Source organism: Procambarus clarkii, chromosome 78 (assembly GCF_040958095.1).
Source record: "Procambarus clarkii isolate CNS0578487 chromosome 78, FALCON_Pclarkii_2.0, whole genome shotgun sequence".
In the NCBI taxonomy this organism is placed as follows: domain Eukaryota; kingdom Metazoa; phylum Arthropoda; class Malacostraca; order Decapoda; family Cambaridae; genus Procambarus; species Procambarus clarkii.
Window position 1 is genome coordinate 8796242 of NC_091227.1, and position 20804 is coordinate 8817045.

At 49.8% G+C, this 20804-nt stretch overlaps 2 protein-coding genes across 2 annotated transcripts in view; one reads left to right on the forward strand and one right to left on the reverse strand.

Annotated features, from left to right (window-relative positions):
* The window catches only part of LOC123746157 (leucine-rich repeat neuronal protein 2), a 581329-nt gene that overhangs the window by 215587 nt on the left and 344938 nt on the right, over nt 1–20804 (reverse strand). The window lies entirely within an intron of this gene.
* LOC138357438 (uncharacterized) lies at nt 10455–20507 on the forward strand. Its single transcript, XM_069314291.1, has 3 exons — nt 10455–10549; nt 11157–12458; nt 20438–20507. Exons 1-3 carry the CDS (start codon nt 10455–10457, stop codon nt 20505–20507), a joined length of 1467 nt encoding a protein of 488 aa, XP_069170392.1.

The window sequence follows — 20804 nt, forward strand, 5'->3', positions numbered from 1 at the left end:
CATCTAGTATTCAACTAATATTCATCAATACCTTCGCAATAAAGTTTTATAACAAAAGAAACGTTCAGTACTACAAAATTCATCCAATACTCCGTCAAGACTCCTCTAATATTTACCAAAGGCTTGTCCAACTTTTCCGATGATCTGGCAAGGCTTACTAAACCACTTTCAATACCCTTCGAGTCCTCCAATACTCACGGATCGCTTTTCAATAATGTTTCAACGCTCGTCAAAAAGTTTTCAATACTGCGTCAACACTCAGCCAACCTTACCCAATTGTCCCTCTTTCACCACTGCTGCTCCGCTGTGATTGGCCCGCCCGCGCCTCCACTTAATATTGTAATTGGTGTAATTATAGCCAACCAATAATAAGCTCGATATGTTTCGAGCGAAACGAATCCTCGGGGGAATGGACTGGAACTATCAGGAGAAAGCGCCAAGCCATTTTGACTACATAGCACTTGGAAGGGATAAGGATTTGGGATGGGACGCGGCAAAAGGAATGGTGCCCAACCACTTGTGGACGGTCGGGGATTGAACGCCGACCTGCATGAAGGGGGAGAGCAGCAGCACTTGTGGTAACGCCATTACAGCCAAGACAAAACAATTACTGTCGTTATCCACGCGTTAATTAACGTAGAAACTAAAATGTTCTACCTCCTATCCCAGACATTACCACCATCGTTACTATTAACGTCCTCACTACCACCATTATCATTTCCACAGCTACCAGCCTCCGCTCTATAGGGTCACGCTACCACAATATCCACAACCACAACCTCCGCTGCTGTTACCACTACCATCATCCCACCACAATCACTTTATCAAGACTACCACCCCACGTCTTACTGCTACTGCTACCAAAACAACCAACCACTATAACCATCACTATTCTTCAACCACAATTACCAAGAATATAACAACTCTCACCACAATTGCATCCATAAATATCATCACTGTTACAAGCAATCCAACAACCACCACCATCTCAACTGCAATCTTTACTATCACTACCAACATCTCCACACCCCTGTTATCTCCGCCAACACTACCAAAATCCCACAGCCACCACCACTACCAAAATCCCACAGCCACCACCACTACCAAAATCCCACAGCCACCACCACTACCAAAATCCCACAGCCACCACCACTACCAAAATCCCACAGCCACCACCACTACCAAAATCCCACAGCCACCACCACTACCAAAATCTCTCACCCACCAACAATACATTAACGCTATCAACACCAAACTACCACAAATCTTGCAATTAAATTAATTACTTCCTAATTTGAAGAAATTCGTTCATTAAAGACTGACCTGGGAAGACACCTTTGGTGCCCCCAGGGACACGAGGGACCCCAGGGGCACCCCTGAATCAAACGCCCCCTCTCTCTCTCTCTCTCTCTCATCTTTATCGCCTCTTTATTCATTTTCCCTTTAATTTGTCTCTCATTTTTGTATTTCAAGTGATGCCACTCAGCATAGTCATAGTACGCTAACAAGCTTGTTAGAGAGGACTTCCCAGTGCTGAACCTGTATGATCCTTGGGTTCACTTTATCCTTGAAATGTACTCGAAAATACTCCTTATTAGCCTTCGTAACTACCTGTACCTGTTGTATATCACCTTTATATCTCCCGTCTTCTCTATATTTCATGTTTTCTAACTGTCTGGCAGCTCACCACTTAAGTTGAAGCTCTCTGTACTGGTCACCGAGAGTATCTATGCTACTTTGTTTCATTCAGTTCAAGTGCTTATTTGAGTTCCTCTACTGTCACTATGTTGCTATAGGCTCGTGATCATGCGGTCACCAAGTGGTGGGTTCCGAGGATCAATGTCTCCGCAACCCGGTCTCTTATCAGGCTATGCAGTGAAGATCGTGTGTAGCGAAGATGTGCATTGCTGGGGGACATTGTGTGTTACAACGTATCTGGCTGACATTCACAATATCATCAAAGAAACACTTTGAAATTATGAAATACTTTGATAAGTCAAATTGCATTTATTTGCGTCAACATTTCATTTTCGCGTTTGCAAAAAAAAAAAAAGATAAAAAATATCAAATACTTGCATAATAAAACCCTATACTGAAGAAAGGTAAGGGAATTTTCAGGTAAAAGCGCCAAGCCACAACGACTATATAGCACTTGGAAAGGATCAGGATAAGGATTTAGGGTGGGACGGGGGGAAACGAATGGTGCCCGGTCACTTGGACGATCGGGGATTGAACACCAACCTGCAGGAAGCGAGACCGTCGCTCTACCGTCCAGCTCAAGTGGTTGGATTATACTGAGGGGAAAAAATCACGAGTTCGGTACAATAGCAAAATGATAATTGGAAAAGTATTTCTTTTTTACAAAATTAATTTAAGCAGATATTAATGAAATCGGCTCCCACATGTGCTCTGCCAATGAGGGTAATAATATTCAAATTATAAAAACATTGGACTAAGTTTAGGTGCCACCAGACGCGACCAGGAGCCACCAGGCGCGACCAGGAGCCACCAGGAGCCACCAGGCGCGACCAGGAGCCACCAGGCGCGACCAGGAGCCACCAGGCGCGACCAGGAGCCACCAGGCGCGACCAGGAGCCACCAGGCGCGACCAGGAGCCACCACACATGACCAGGAGCCACCACAGACGACCAGGAGCCACCACACGCGACCAGGAGCCACCACACACGACCAGGAGCCACCACACACGACCAGGAGCCACCAGACGACCAGGAGCCACCAGACCACCAGGAGCCACCACACGCGACCAGGAGCCACCAGACGACCAGGAGCCACCAGACGACCAGGAGCCGCCACACACGACCAGGAGCCACCAGACGACCAGGAGCCGCCACACACGACCAGGAGCCACCACACACGACCAGGAGCCACCACACACGACCAGGAGCCACCACACACGACCAGGAGCCACCACACACGACCAGGAGCCACCAGACGACCAGGAGCCGCCACACACGACCAGGAGCCACCAGACGACCAGGAGCCACCACACACGACCAGGAGCCACCAGACGACCAGGAGCCGCCACACACGACCAGAAGCCACCAGACGACCAGGAGCCACCAGACGACCAGGAGCCACCAGACGACCAGGAGCCACCAGACGACCAGGAGCCGCCACACACGACCAGGAGCCACCAGACGACCAGGAGCCGCCACACACGACCAGGAGCCACCAGACGACCAGGAGCCGCCACACACGACCAGGAGCCACCAGACGACCAGGAGCCACCAGACGACCAGGAGCCACCAGACGACCAGGAGCCACCAGACGACCAGGAGCCACCAGACGACCAGGAGCCGCCACACACGACCAGGAGCCACCAGACGACCAGGAGCCACCAGACGACCAGGAGCCACCAGACGACCAGGAGCCATCAGACGACCAGGAGCCACCAGACGACCAGGAGCCATCAGACGACCAGGAGCCACCACACACGCCCAGGAGCCATCAGACGACCAGGAGCCACCAGGAGCCACCACACACGACCAGGAGCCACCAGACGACCAGGAGCCACCAGACGACCAGGAGCCGCCACACACGACCAGGAGCCACCAGACGACCAGGAGCCGCCACACACGACCAGGAGCCACCAGACGACCAGGAGCCGCCACACACGACCAGGAGCCACCAGACGACCAGGAGCCACCAGACGACCAGGAGCCACCAGACGACCAGGAGCCACCAGACGACCAGGAGCCGCCACACACGACCAGGAGCCACCAGACGACCAGGAGCCACCAGACGACCAGGAGCCATCAGACGACCAGGAGCCACCAGACGACCAGGAGCCATCAGACGACCAGGAGCCACCACACACGCCCAGGAGCCATCAGACGACCAGGAGCCACCAGGAGCCACCACACACGACCAGGAGCCACCAGACGACCAGGAGCCACCAGACGACCAGGAGCCACCAGACACGACCAGGAGCCACGAGACGACCAGGAGCCACCAGACGACCAGGAGCCACCAGACACGACCAGGAGCCACCACACACGACCAGGAGCCACCAGACGACCAGGAGCCACCACACACGACAAGGAGCCACCACACACGACCAGGAGCCACCAGACGACCAGGAGCCACCAGACGACCAGGAGCCGCCACACACGACCAGGAGCCACCAGACGACCAGGAGCCACCAGACGACCAGGAGCCACCACACACGACCAGGAGCCACCACACACGACCAGGAGCCACCACACACGACCAGGAGCCACCAGACGACCAGGAGCCACCAGACGACCAGGAGCCACCACACACGACCAGGAGCCACCACACACGACCAGGAGCCACCACACACGACCAGGAGCCACCACACACGACCAGGAGCCACCACACACGACCAGGAGCCACCACACACGACCAGGAGCCACCAGACGACCAGGAGCCACCAGACGACCAGGAGCCACCAGACGACCAGGAGCCGCCACACACGACCAGGAGCCACCAGACGACCAGGAGCCGCCACACACGACCAGGAGCCACCAGACGACCAGGAGCCACCAGACGACCAGGAGCCGCCACACACGACCAGGAGCCACCAGACGACCAGGAGCCACCAGACGACCAGGAGCCACCAGACGACCAGGAGCCGCCACACACGACCAGGAGCCGCCACACACGACCAGGAGCCACCAGACAACCAGGAGCCACCAGACGACCAGGAGCCACCAGATGACCAGGAGCCACCAGACGACCAGGAGCCACCAGATGATCAGGAGCCACCAGACGACCAGGAGCCACCAGACGACCAGGAGCCGCCACACACGACCAGGAGCCACCAGACGACCAGGAGCCGCCACACACGACCAGGAGCCACCAGACGACCAGGAGCCACCAGACGACCAGGAGCCACCAGATGACCAGGAGCCACCAGACGACCAGGAGCCACCAGATGATCAGGAGCCACCAGACGACCAGGAGCCACCAGATGATCAGGAGCCACAAGACGACCAGGAGCCACCAGACGACCAGGAGCCACCAGACGACCAGGAGCCGCCACACACGACCAGGAGCCACCAGACGACCAGGAGCCACCAGACGACCAGGAGCCGCCACACACGACCAGGAGCCGCCACACACGACCAGGAGCCACCAGACGACCAGGAGCCACCACACGCGATCAGGAGCCACCAGACGACCATGAACCACCACACGACCAGAAGCTACCACACGACCAGGGCTTAATGACACATCAGGATACATGGTGAAGTCTACCGCTCGTGTAGAATACATTAACTACACTACTCTAGATGGTGTGATATCAACTATAACCTCCTCCATCCCTTGCTGCTGATAGTGTCTCTGCTGCTGCCACCATTGTTCCTGCTACTGTTGAACCCTCATGCATACCTAGATCATTCCCGGAGTGGATGTTTGGAGTTCTCTCTCCAAGCGGCCAGGGGCCAGGCTTGACTTGTGATAACTTGGTCCAACAGGCTGTTGCTTGGAGCGGCCCGCGGGTCCACATATCCACTACAACCCGGTTGGTCCGGCACGCCTTGCAGGAAGTTTAATTATTTTCCTTGGAGTCTACCTTCCGGCAATATTTCTTATGCTTGCTGGGAGGGTATTGAATAGTCGCGGACCTCCTATGTTCATACTGTTCAATGTTCTCTGTGCCTATGGCATCTCTACTCTTCGCTGGCACGATTCTGCATTTCCTTCCATCTCTTTCGCTGAACATGTTATTTTATTATGTAAATTTGGGACGTGGCTTTTCAGTACCTTCCATGTATTTAGTACATGATACCTCTCTAATCTTCCTAGAGATTATATTTTGAGCGCTTTGAGATGGTCCCAATAACTTTGGTGCTTTATCGTGTCTATGTATGCCGTATATGTCCCCTGAACTCTCTCTATTTCAGCAATCTCTCCTGCTCTGAAGGGGAAAGTGAGTACGGCGCAGTACTCAAGGCGAGACAGCACCAATAACTTGAATAGTATGAGCATTGTGATGGGTTTCCTGGATCTGAAGATTGTATAATACATCATTATCATGGCTGACGCTATATCTGCTAGTAGCTACTGCTGCTGCTGCTGCTGCTGTTGTATGGGGCATGGTAATGCCACCTGCCATGAATACCAGGATAACATCATGAATACACCAAGATAACACCAAGAACACACCAGGATAACACCAAGAACACCAGGATAACACCAAGAACGCACCAGAATAACACCAAGAACACACAAGGATAACACCATGAACACACCACGATAACACCAAGAACACACCAGGATAACATCAAGAACACACCAGGATAACACCAAGAACACAACAGGATAACACCAAGAACACAACAGGATAACATCATGAACACACCAGGATAACACCAAGAACACACCAGGATAACACCAAGAACACACCAGGATAACACCAAGAACACACCAGGATAACACCAAGAACACACCAGGATAACACCAAGAACACACCAGGATAACATCATGAACACACCAGGATAACATCATGAACACACCAGGATAACATCATGAACACACCTGGATAACACCAAGAACACACCAGGATAACACCAAGAACACACCAGGATAACACCAAGAACACAACAGGATAACATCAAGAACACACCAGGATAACACCATGAACACACCAGGATAACACCAAGAACACACCAGGATAACACCATGAACACACCAGAATAACACCAAGAACACACCAGAATAACACCAAGAACACACCAGAATAACACCATAAACACACCATAAACACACCAGGATAACACCAAGAACACACCAGAATAACACCATAAACACACCAGGATAACACCATAAACACACCAGGATAACACCATAAACACACCAAGATAACACCATAAACACACCAGGATAACACCATAAACACACCAGGATAACACCAAGAACACACCAGGATAACACCATGAACACACCAGGATAACACCATAAACACACCAGGATAACACCAAGAACACACCAGGATAACACCAAGAACACACCAGGAACACCAGAAAAGGTTAATACCACCAATAATTACTCTTTGTTTACCTAACCTGTAATTGTAATTGGTCGTTTAATTATCGCTGGGAGACACGCCTGGTCTCCAGGGGAAAAATTATTTATCCATAATGTCTCCAATAATCAGTTTTCTTTGTTGCGGTAATTAGTGTGTATATTTACTATTTGTGCCTGCTGAATCTACCTATTAATATGTGTGTGTACTCACCTATTTGTGCCTGCTGAATCTACCTATTAATGTGTGTGTACTCGCCTATTTGTGCCTGCTGAATCTACCTATTAATGTGTGTGTGTACTCACCTATTTGTGCCTGCTGAATCTACCTATTAATGTGTGTGTACTCACCTATTTGTGCCTGCTGAATCTACCTATTAATGTGTGTGTACTCACCTATTTGTGCCTGATGAATCTACCTATTAATGTGTGTGTACTCACCTATTTGTGCCTGCTGAATCTACCTATTAATATGAGTGTACTCACCTATTTGTGCCTGCTGAATCTACCTATTAATATGAGTGTACTCACCTATTTGTGCCTGCTGAATCTACCTATTAATGTGTGTGTGTACTCACCTATTTGTGCCTGCAGAATATACCTATTAATGTGTGTACTCACCTATTTGTACTCGCCTATTTGTGCCTGCATAATCTACCTAATAATGTGTGTACTCACCTATTTGTACCTGCAGAATCTACCTATTAATGTGTGTGTGTGTACTCACCTATTTGTACTCATATTTGTGCCTGCAGGATCAAGCTGTAGCTCTTGGACCCCGCTTTTCTAGCCGTTGGTTGTCTAAGGCATTGACTCCTGGCCTATTTCTCTATCACACCGGCTTTTAAAGCTATGAATATGGAGTCTGCCTCTACAACCTGCTCCTTTATGCTAAAGAAAACTTTCTAACATCGCTATGACACATCTTGAGTCATAAATTCTATGACTATCACTCGCAATTCTGTGACGAGCTCCATACTCTAAAATTGGTCTGGCGTAAGCGGTGTACAGCTATCTAAGTGTCTCCTGATTTAGGTTGCTAAATAATGTGCTGGTAGTGTAGGTATGCTGCTCATGTTGACTAGACCACACACTAGAAAGTGAAAGGACGACGACATTTCGGTCCGTCCTGGACCATTCTCAAGTCGATTGGGAATGTGTGTGGTTTGGTCAACATATTTCAGTCACGTTATTGTGACTCCTCGTCTGCATATGTTGCTCATGTTATCCTATTTGTATGAATCTGGAGTTAGATTTGGTTTTATGTCTATTCCCAGGTCTTTTCCTCTTGCTTTCCTTGGACTGGACGGTAGAGCGACGGTCTCGCTTCATGCAGATCGGCGTTCAATCCCCGACCATCTACAAGGGGTTCGGCACCATTCCTTTCCCCCCGTCCCATCCCAAATCCTTATCCTGAACCCTTTCCAGTGCTATACAGTCTAACGGCTTGGTGCTTTCCCCTGACAGTTCCCTTCCCCTTCCCAGGTCTTTCTCTCTAGTCGTTACAGGAGGTAGTTCCCCTACATGTTGTTCTGTCCTTTTGGTCTGTCACTGTTGCCCGTTTACACCATCTGAACTTGCTGGTTATCTTCTTGAGGTTATCTTGAGATGATTTCGGGGCTTTTAGTGTCCCCGCGGCCCGGTCCTCGACCAGGCCTCCAGCGTGACAGCTAACTCCCAGGTACCTATTTACTGCTAGGTAACAGGGGCATAGGGTCAAAGAAATTGCCCATTGTTTCTCGCCGGCGCTCGGGATCGAACCCAGGACCACAGGATCACGTGCCCAGCGTGCTGTCCGCTCGGCCGACCGGCTCCCGGCTGGTGTTGAAATCCAGCAGTCATTTCTCGGGCCACTTCTGCAATTGGACTAAGGCATCTTGGAGAATCCTGCAATCAATCATCTGTCTCAACTCTTCTCTCTAATTTTGTATGCGTGTGCATTCGTGTGTACGAGGCTGCGTATATGTATAAAACTCGCCATACATGCCGCGGTAACTCACATTGTATACATAATTAAGGCCGGCGAGTGTTTCCATAAAACGAATTTGCAATTTCCATTTCCTATTAAATTAATTCATGACCACATCACTGATTTTGGATCTATAAAAAAAAATACATATATAATTTTTTCAGTTATTAATCACAAACTGAATTTGCACCCCTAATGTAAACACCGGTAAGTGTCTAATTGGCTGGAAAACTTGTTTACAAATGGTGATTAACTCAAATTAACAATTCACTTTATACTTGAAATTTAAGGTGATTTTTCGCACAAATAATATATATATATATATATATATATATATATATATATATATATATATATATATATATATATATGTCGTACCTAGTAGCCAGAACTCACTTCTATGCCTACTATGCAAGGCCCGATTTGCCTAATAAGCCAATTTTTCATGAATTAATTGTTTTTCGTCTACCTAACCTAACCTAACTTTTTCGGCTACCTAACCTAACCTATAAAGATAGGTTGGTTAGGTAGGGTTGGTTAGGTTCGGTCATATATCTAAGTTAATTTTAACTCCAATAAAAAAAAAATTGTCCTCATTCGTAATGAAATGGGTAGCTTTATCATTTCATAAGAAAAAAATTAGAGAAAATATATTAATTCAGGAAAACTTGGTTTATTAGGCAAATCGGGCCTTGCATAGTAGGCCGAGAAGTGCGTTCTGGCTACTAGGTACGACATGTATATTATATATATATATATATATATATATATATATATATATATATATATATATATATATATATATATATATATATATATATATATATATACACACACACACATACACACCCACTGTATATATATATACATATATATATATAGTGGGTGTAGGTATGTGGTAAATGATCGGTGGAACTAGGTTTCCAGATGTGTGGGTCTTCAAAAGTCCCATGTGTATATCCAGGCTTGTACTCTCCAGTAACGCAACTCTCTCTTACCTCAAGGTAAGGAACCACCTCAAGATAAGATTCAAGACCTCAAAGTTTAGCCGAAACAGCTACCAGCAGACAAGGAGGAACGACCCCCCCCCCCCTTCTGATACTGAACCTGTACTATACTAGAGAATTAAGGAATCAGTCCCAGAAACTTGAGTAAATCAAGGCTGTGGGTCCTGATAGTATACCAGGGTGCTAAACGAATGTGCTGAGAGCCTGTACAAGCCACTCTCAATGATCGCCACTATATTGCCGGAGATGGTCCTACTTAAGAGACGAAGAATAGGACAATGAGAAAATATAAAGTATAAACAAATTATAAGTATAATTTATATATATAAATTATATATATATTAATTATAAGTATAAAAATATAAGAAAGTATAAACGCAAATTACAAGTTAAAATCACTGAATAGGAGAAATAAACAGTAAAATAAAAAGTAAAATAAGAAGCAAAAATAGAAATAAATAAAGATAATGGCCCAGATGCATGATGTGCAGAAGCTGAGCATGATAGAAGAGTTCATGAAAGCAGCGAAAGAAGTGATAGAAGCGTTAAGACCAACCAAGCCGTAATAACGTGCGTTACAATTACATTACCTCGGTGGACTGTGATCACACAATCACCTCACTCACTTTGTCACCGCTAATTACTTTGTTACGCTTATTACCGCCCGCACTTGTCACTTGGTCGATCTGTCTTGTGTGAGGGAGGGGGAGGGAGAGTGGGAGGGAGGGGGGGGGAGGGAGGGGGGGGGGAGGGAGGGGGGGAGAGAGAGAGAGAGAGAGAGAGAGGGAGGGAGAGAGAAAGAGAGAAAGAGAGGGAGAGGGAGAGAGAAAGAGAAAGAGAGACAGAGAGAAAGAGAGGGAGAGGGAGAGAGAAAGAGAGAGAGAAAGAGAGAAAGAGAAAAAGAGAGAGAGAAAGAGAGAGAAAGAGAAAGAGAAAGAGAGAGAGAAAGAGAGAGAGAGAAAGAGAGAGAAAGAGAAAGAGAAAGAGAAAGAGAAAGAGAGAGAGAGAAAGAGAGAGAGAGAGAGTCCTGGACGCTCAGCCCAACTGAGCCAGCCTGCGGCTCTGTCTCTGCTCCTCCATTTATCTGCTGCTTCTGTTTATGTCCGTTCATTTTACTGTTTACGTCTGTTTGTCTGTCTTACTGTTTTTGCAACCTTACCTTCGGTCAGTCTGTTGACCCTCGGTACACCCAAACTCTTGGCTCGGCACACCCCAAACTCTTGGCTCGGCACACCCCAAACTCTTGGCTCGGCACACCCCAAACTCTTGGCTCGGCACACCCCAAACTCTTGGCTCGGCACACCCCAAACTCTTGGCTCGGCACACCCCAAACTCTTGGCTCGGCACACCCCAAACTCTTGGCTCGGCACACCCCAAACTCTTGGCTCGGCACACCCCAAACTCTTGGCTCGGCACACCCCAAACTCTTGGCTCGGCACACCCCAAACTCTTGGCTCGGCACACCCCAAACTCTTGGCTCGGCACACCCCAAACTCTTGGCTCGGCACACCCCAAACTCTTGGCTCGGCACACCCCAAACTCTTGGCTCGGCACACCCCAAACTCTTGGCTCGGCACACCCCAAACTCTTGGCTCGGCACACCCCAAACTCTTGGCTCGGCACACCCCAAACTCTTGGCTCGGCACACCCCAAACTCTTGGCTCGGCACACCCCAAACTCTTGGCTCGGCACACCCCAAACTCTTGGCTCGGCACACCCCAAACTCTTGGCTCGGCACACCCCAAACTCTTGGCTCGGCACACCCCAAACTCTTGGCTCGGCACACCCCAAACTCTTGGCTCGGCACACCCCAAACTCTTGGCTCGGCACACCCCAAACTCTTGGCTCGGCACACCCCAAACTCTTGGCTCGGCACACCCCAAACTCTTGGCTCGGCACACCCCCAAACTCTTGGCTCGGCACACCCCAAACTCTTGGCTCGGCACACCCCAAACTCTTGGCTCGGCACACCCCAAACTCTTGGCTCGGCACACCCCAAACTCTTGGCTCGGCACACCCCAAACTCTTGGCTCGGCACACCCCAAACTCTTGGCTCGGCACACCCCAAACTCTTGGCTCGGCACACCCCAAACTCTTGGCTCGGCACACCCCAAACTCTTGGCTCGGCACACCCCAAACTCTTGGCTCGGCACACCCCAAACTCTTGGCTCGGCACACCCCAAACTCTTGGCTCGGCACACCCCAAACTCTTGGCTCGGCACACCCCAAACTCTTGGCTCGGCACACCCCAAACTCTTGGCTCGGCACACCCCAAACTCTTGGCTCGGCACACCCCAAACTCTTGGCTCGGCACACCCCAAACTCTTGGCTCGGCACACCCCAAACTCTTGGCTCGGCACACCCCAAACTCTTGGCTCGGCACACCCCAAACTCTTGGCTCGGCACACCCCAAACTCTTGGCTCGGCACACCCCAAACTCTTGGCTCGGCACACCCCAAACTCTTGGCTCGGTACACCCAAACTCTTGGCTCGGTACACCCAAACTCTTGGCTCGGTACACCCAAACTCTTGGCTCGGTACACCCAAACTCTTGGCTCGGTACACCCAAACTCTTGGCTCGGTACACCCAAACTCTTGGCTCGGTACACCCAAACTCTTGGCTCGGTACACCCAAACTCTTGGCTCGGTACACCCAAACTCTTGGCTCAGTACACCCAAACTCTTGGCTCGGTACACCCAAACTCTTGGCTCGGTACACCCCAAACTCTTGGCTCGGTACACCCAAACTCTTGGCTCGGTACACCCAAACTCTTGGCTCGGTACACCCCAAACTCTTGGCTCGGTACACCCAAACTCTTGGCTCGGTACACCCAAAGCTCAAACAATAATAGGAAGATCATCTTCGGTAGAACAGAAACAATAACAGGAACAGCAACAGTGACAGGGACAGCAACAGTGATAGGGACAGCAACAGTGATAGGAACAGTGACAGCAACAGTGATAGGAACAGTGACAGCAATAGCAACAGTGACAACAACAGGAACAGCAACAGTGACAGCAACAGGAACAGCAACAGTGACAACAGGAACAGCAACAGTGACAGGGACAGTGACAGGAACAGCAACAGGGACAGTGACAGCAACAGGAGACTATAACAGAAGGAGAGGCAGCAGGTGTGGGGAGGGAGTACCAATCTGGGCTTCATCCTGCCATCTGGCACCCCCTCCCCCTTCCCCCCTCCACCCCCCCCATGGTGTCCACCACCTCCCCTCCTCTCTACCCCTCCCATCATCCATATCCCCCTTCCCCTCTTTACTTGTGTCTGATCCATCCATATGGTGTATTCGAATGTATTTTATATTTATATATATACATATTTTCCTATATATACTTTGTGCAAGTAATATAATTAGCTACTCTCACGGGGCAAAGTTTCTGAACCAAATTGGCAAAGTTTGCACAGAGGATAAATTTGTTGTGCTGTAATAAGTTTCACCAGTGAAGGAACTCCCTAGATAATTAGTTTATATTCTTAGTAGTACCCCCCACTGCCCCCCATATCCCATCTGCCTACCTTATGTTGGGACCGGGGATCAATGTCCCCGCGACCCGGTCTCGGATCAGGTCTACTGGTTGGTGTGTTCAACCAGGCTGTTTAGAGAGAAATTGAGAATATGCCTATGCACAAGAGAAATTGATAATATGCCTATGCACTCAGCTCCTGGGCCTGACTCATGGAATTCAATATTCATAAAGAAATGTAAAGTACCAGTAGCGAGAGCACTTAGCGTAGGTATCAGACGTGGCTCCCCACTGTCTTGACGTATGATACCTGGTTGATGGGGTTCTGGGAGTTGTTCTACTCCCCAAGCCCGGCCCGAGGCCAGGCTTGACTTGTGAGAGTTTGGTCCACCAGGCTGTTGCTGGGAGCGGCCCGCAGCCAGGTCGCACGAATCATAGCCAGGTTATCAAGTATCGTATGCAAGTGTTTATCAAGTTCTCTCTTTAACACCGCGGCTAGTTATGCCCTTATGTTTAGAGGATGTTGGGAGGTGCTGGGCCCTTGGTGCTGGGGCCCTTGGTGCTGGGACACTTGGTGCTGGGACACTTGGTGCTGGGCCCTTGGTGCTAGGACACTTGGTGCTATAGTTCTCTCAACGTACTCACCCACCACCACCACCAACGTACTCACCCACCACCACCAACGTACTCACCCACCACCACCAACGTACTCACCCACCACCACCAACGTACCCACCACCACCACCACCAACGTACTCACCCACCACCACCAACGTACCCACCACCACCACCACCACCAACGTACCCACCACCACCACCACCAACGTACTCACCCACCACCACCAACGTACTCACCCACCACCACCAACGTACTCACCCACCAACACCAACGTACTCACCCACCACCACCACCAACGTACTCACCCACCACCACCAACGTACCCACCACCACCACCAACGTACTCACCCACCAACACCAACGTACTCACCCACCACCACCACCAACGTACTCACCCACCACCACCACCAACGTACCCACCACCACCAACGTACTCACCCACCAACACCAACGCCCCAACACCTGCAACACAAAGTGCGGAATAATGTTGAATCTAATTTGAATAATTAAAATGTCGTTCTGCGTTGGTGCCCAGGGACAAATGCCCATATTAATATTGCCACAATTCAAGACCAGCAACACACGCGCGCGCGCATACACGCTTGGGGGCTGGCTGGCTGGGTGGACAGCGCTCTACACTCGTAAACCTAGGGACTAGGGTTCGATCCCGGCAGCCTGCGGAAAACAAAGGTTCCTGGGAGTTAGACAGCTGTTACGGGTTGCTTCCTGGTTGTGTGTGTCGAGGGGGGGAGGAATAGAAAAAAAAGTTAGTAGTTAGTAACAGTTGATTGACAATTGAGAGGCGGGCCGAAAGAGCAGAGCTTAACCCCCGCAAGCACAACTAGGTGAACATAAAACGAAAACGATTCGTTATAAAAAAAGAGTCATTATACAAGACGATTCGTTATAAAGGCAATTCGTTATAAAGGTGATTAGTAATAAAACCTGTGCTTTATAACGAATGACTTTATTAAAATGTATCCTTAGGCTATCACAGATAGACAGTGACAACAGACCGTGAATTAACAGGGATAGCAAAGCCGTATATACTCAGGAGCCGCAAATATCCACCTTTTCTATGCTTCGGCAGGTTAGGTTAGGCGGGTTGCTTAGGGTTCATACGTTTCTAGTTAGGTAAGGGTTAGAATGTTGCAATTTGCACGTTGTGGCAAACCAAGAGAACGGGCTGAACCACCAACTACCACCACCACCACAACCACCACCCCCCTCCCCAAGCCCCACCACCACCCCCCCCCTCCCCACTCCCCCCCCCCCCCTCCGTCAGCGACAGAGCCCAACAATAATTAATGATCACAGAACACCTGAGTCGGAAATCCAATTAAGCGAAGCCTCGTGGTAAGGACGCAAAGAACTCCTGCTGGTCCGTTTAAGAGAGCAAGAAACTTATAACCAGGGCTTAACCTCACAAGAGGGAGGGGGGGGGGCGGGGGTATGGCAGGCCTGGAAGTTGTCTGGGAACGTTAGTGATGTCTGGAAGTTGTCTGGGAACGTTAGTGATGTCTGGAAGTTGTCTGGGAACGTTAGTGATGTCTGGAAGTTGAAGTCAACACTTGAAAGTACCGCTAGACTTTCACAACAAAATATCCCATGGAAACTTTCAACCTGCCACAGCATCCTCCATGTTCCTCCAGCATCCTCCATGGCCCCACAGCATCCTCCATGTTCCCCCAGCATCCTCCATGTTCCCCCAGCATCCTCCATGTTCCCCCAGCATCCTCCATGGCCCTACAGCATCCTCCATGTTCCCACAGCATCCTCCATGTTCCTCCAGCATCCTCCATGGCCCCATAGCATCCTCCATGTTCCTCCAGCAACCTCCATGGCCCCATAGCATCCTCCATGTTCCTCCAGCATCCTCCATGGCCCCATAGCATCCTCCATGTTTCTCCAGCATCCTCCATGCTCCAAACATGGCAGGAGCCATCATCCTCCAAGGCTTGCCCCAAATATTCTTGACCTGTTTCAGCCTCACCAATATTTGATTTTCTCAAGTTGGTCAACGACAGACTTACATAGACTACTGCTATATGCTACAGACTGGAGGGGGAACTATGATAGAAAGTCTGGAGATAGGGAGAAGAAACATTAGCGGGAAAGAGACAGAGTTAACGAGAGAATGATGGCGGACAGAGAACGTGAGAGAAAATGACTGAGAGGGACAGAGAACGTGAGAAAATGACTGAGAGGGGACAGAGAACGTGAGAGAGAGAGATGAGACAGCATACAGGAGATATAACTAGACATTGGAATCCAAGAACTGTGGAGGAAACATGTGACAAAGAACAGACAGACAGGCAGATAAGAGCCCAACCCCCAACTTGATGAGGGGCCGGTAACCCCTCATCAAGACAGGCAGTATTCACAATCCCGCCAAGAGCCAAGAGTTTTTAACTATTGCACTCACAAGTTTTGGATTCCACAAATGAGATGCCCATCTTTTTATGGCGAGTGAACTGCAGAGTAAAGGAGAGCACACTGGCCTTCCCGTGTGCTCGTGGCGGGGGAGGAAGGAAGTGATTAGGCACATGACTGTGTAGGGGTAGTGTGGCGTGGGAGTCACCAGTGTGGCGTGGGAGTCACCAGTGTGGCGTGGGAGTCACCAGTGTGGCGTGGGAGTCACCAGTGTGGCGTGGGAGTCACCAGTGTGGCGTGGGAGTGAGCAGCGTGGAGTAGGGTGTGAAGGCTCCTCTCGATCACTGTTTTAAATGTCGAGTTTCAGCTCTTGAGCCACGACTTCTAACTTTGTAACTGTCTAAGAATTATCTCTTTCGCTATTATAACTGTCGGAAGTCGCAGCCTGAAATGTTTAGCCCCCTCATTCATTCCCAAGGTGTTCTGTAGCGCAGTAGACAGCGTTGTCGACTCACAACCGATTGATGTCCTGCTCCAATCCTACTCAGAATGAGACGTTTGAACATGTTTTCTTACACATGATAGTTCACCTATAGCTTCCTAGGTGAACTAGGTACTCTATTGTATCTTCCTAAGTACCCGTGAGTTAAGGCAACTTAAAGCGTTGCATACATGCATTCTGCTTTCAGCACGCAAACTAACCATTTTGTCCTTGCTATATCGATACCGCTAAATATTTTGCATGTCTAGCTCATGTCCCACCATACTCTCCTTCGTAGGGCTAACATTTGGTTGAGCTGCTTGAAGGGTGGCCAGCGGCTGGGGACAGGCTGCCAGGATGCGTGCCTCTCTTGATAGCCTCACTGTGGTGTTTCCTCCCTGAATGTTGACACTTGCAGATTCCTCCCCTTGACTGTGTATTGTAAGGTTGAGAGAGAGCGAGCAAGCCAACGAGTTATCATAGTGAGCGAGGAAGCGAACGAGCGAGCTATCGTGCTTGTGAACAAGCGAGCTATAGTGAGTGCGTATGTGCAAGAGACCTTTTATAAGACTATGAATGCTGAGAGAGCCAGGCCCCCTCCACAGCACCGCACTCGTCCATGTTGAGAGCTGCTCCCTTGGTCCTCTCCCCTCCCACACAAAACCCCCCTCCCCCTTCCCACACAACACCCCCAACCCCCCTTCCCACACAAGACCCTCAACCCCCTTCCCCCTCCGTCATCTCAAGAGCATAGCTCCCTCCCTCCAGGTCAGGCCCGTCCCCTCCACACCCCCACCCCCCAGCTCCCCCCGCCCCTCCAGACCCCCCACCCCCCAACTCCCCCCGCCCCTCCACACCCCCACCCCCAGCTCCCCCCGCCCCTCCAGACCCCCACCCCCATCTCCCCCCCGCCCCTCCAGACCCCCACCCCCAGCTCCCCCCGCCCCTCCAGACCCCCACCCCCCAGCTCCCCCCGCCCCTCCAGACCCCCACCCCCCAGCTCCCCCCGCCCCTCCAGACCCCCACCCCCCAGCTCCCCCCGCCCCTCCAGACCCCCACCCCCCAGCTCCCCCCGCCCCTCCAGACCCCCACCCCCCAGCTCCCCCCGCCCCTCCACACCCTCACCCCCCAGCTCCCCCCGCCACTCCACACCCCCACCCCCAGCTCCCCCCGCCCCTCCAGACCCCCACCCCCCAGTTCCCCCCGCCACTCCAGACCCCCACCCCCCAGCTCCCCCCGCCCCTCTACACCCCCACCCCCCAGCCCCTCCACACCTCCACGTTGGATGTCCTGAAGCTCACGGGGCCAAAAATCCATTAATTACCTTGTCTCCGACACCCGCTCTCGCCTCAACCCATTAAACACTCCAAATAATAAGCGCAAAATATAAAAATATATAAATATGAAGAAAGTTTAGAGGAGACTGTCTCTCTGGATTAAAGGACGTAGTCTTCCTTGCGTACGTAAAACGTACAAAAACAGACTGATGCATCCCCAAAAAATATGTTTTGCAGTCTAACTTTTGTAGAGGGTCCAGCAACCAGGAGGCCTGGTCTGGGACCGGGCCGCGGGAGCGTTGAGTCTCGAAATCATCGCAAGGTAACCGCAAGGAGGAAATAAGCCAACAACTAAATTTAAACTTTTCTAGGCCTAGTGTATGTACTAGATTAGGCCTTCGATGGCGTATATTGGGTTCACGACTGGTTATTTAGGCCTAGGACAGGTTAGGTTTTGTTGTATACTTATCGTTCCATATTTTTAGCCTTAACTGTTCATTTTTGTAGGATGGACCAATACTGCTATAGCTACTATCATTTTTGTTGGATGAGATGGGTTACCTTGAAGTGGTTCCGAGGATCAGTGTCCCCCACGGCACGGTTTCTGACCAAGCCTCCTAGTTGGTGTGGTCAACTAGGCTGTGCGAAGCCGCTGCTCGCAGTCTGACATGTGAATTACAGCCAGGTTCCTCACGAATCTGCTGTAGGTGTTTATCAAGTTCTGTTTTGAACACCGTGAGAGGTCGGCCCCTTACATTTAGAGAAATAGTGTTAACAAATTTTGGGTTATTGGTACCTGGATACCTGGTTGATACCTGGTATCCAGGTACCAATATGGTCTTAGAATTATCTCTCGGCGTATCTATTGCACTTCAACGGGGCTATTTTGCACTTCCTGCCATACCTGGCTGATACCTGTTGGGGTTCTGGGATTTCTTCTACTCCCAAAGCCCGGCCCGAGGCCAGGCTTGACTTGAGAGAGTTTGGTCCACCAGGCTGTTGATTGGAGCGGCCCGCAGGCCCACATACCCACCACAGCCCGGTTGGTCCGGCACTTCTTTAAGAGAACTATCTAGTTTTCTCTTGACGATGTCCACGGTTGTTCCGGCAATATTTCTTATACTCGCTGGGCCGTACACGGTTGAACAACCGTGGACCTCTGATGTTTATACAGTGTTTTCTGATTGTGCCTATGGCACCTCTGCTCTTCACTGGTTCTATTCTGCATTTTCTTCCATATCGTTCACTCCAGTTTGTTGTTATTTTACTGTGTAGATTTGGTAACTGGCCCTCCAGTATTTTCCATGTGTATATTATTTGGTATCTCTCTCTTCTTCTTTCTAGTGAGTACATTTGGAGAGCTTAGAGACGATCCCAATAATTTAGGTGCTTTATCTCGTCTATGCGTGCCGTGTATGTCCTCCGTATTCCCTCTATTTCAGCAATCTCTCCTGCTCTGAAGGTGGAAGTGAGTACAGTATGCCTCTGCCTCCTGGGGCTATTTTACACTTCCTGTCATGTCTCATGGTCTCTTAAGGAGAACAGTCTCTCTTTTCGTGTGCAGGTTTGGAACCAACCCTCCTAATATTTTCCAATTATATTTATTATTTCTCTCGCCTGTGCTCTAAAGAGAACAATGAGGTTTTAAGCGATCCTAATAATTTAGATGTTTTATTAAATGGATTCTGGCAGTTGAAGTTCTTTGCGCGCTCTACAGGTCAGGAATTTCTACAGCCTTGAATAGGGTTGTAAGTGTGCAACAATATTCCACTTTAGATGGCACTAGTGTCTTGAAAAGTATAAACATTGGTCTGGCCTCTCCTGTTTAAAATATTCTTGTTATACAACCTGTCATTTTTCTTGCAGACAGGACAGCTTCTGCAAGAATTTCTTGAAAAGTAGTTCTTTTTACTGCAAGTGTTCTTTAAAAGTTAGGTGTTCCGACATGATTACTTCCAGATCCTTGGAGTTACCTTGGAGTTTTTCCGGGGCTTAGCGTCCCCGCGGCCCCGGTCGTCAACCAGGCCTCCTGGTTGCTGGACTGGTCAACCAGGCTGTTTGACGCGGCTGCTCGCAGCCTGACGTATGGATCACAGCCAGGTTGATCAGGTATCCTTTGGAGGTACTCTATCCTTTATGCTGTTTTTTTTTCCTTCCATAGTGTGATTCTATAGTGTAATTTCTATATGTGGTTTCTGTTTCTGTGGTTTTTACCAGAGTGATAAAGCGGGAACTTATCTTCATTAAACATCATGTTTGTCAGTGGCCCACTGAAATACCTGGTTAAGATGAGTTAGTTTGCTGCGTCCTCTATATCGTCTACTCAAGAAAATCCTGGTGTCGTCTGCAAAGGAAGATATGGCACTAAGGACGTTCTTGAGATGTTTGTATAGTTATTGAGCTTCCCGAAAATAATTTTACTCTTCAGGAAGTAGTATGACGTACTTGTTACTGATTAAACAAATGGTAAGCCAACACACGTGTGACCAAGAGTACACACCACGAACGGGACAAGTGCTTCCGGTACGAGTGTTTACCTACCTGGTTGATACCTGGTTGATGGGGTTCTGGGAGTTGTTCTACT

Excerpts from the sequence above, each read along its gene's own strand:
- LOC138357438 (XM_069314291.1), top strand. The coding sequence starts at position 10,455 with ATGGCCCAGATGCATGATGTGCAGAAGCTGAGCATGATAGAAGAGTTC. Across the intron at positions 10,550-11,156 it reads GCGTTAAGACCAACCAAGCC|TCTGTTGACCCTCGGTACAC; the intron begins GTAATAACGTGC and ends ACCTTCGGTCAG. Across the intron at positions 12,459-20,437 it reads CACCCCAAACTCTTGGCTCG|AGTGATAAAGCGGGAACTTA; the intron begins GTACACCCAAAC and ends GGTTTTTACCAG.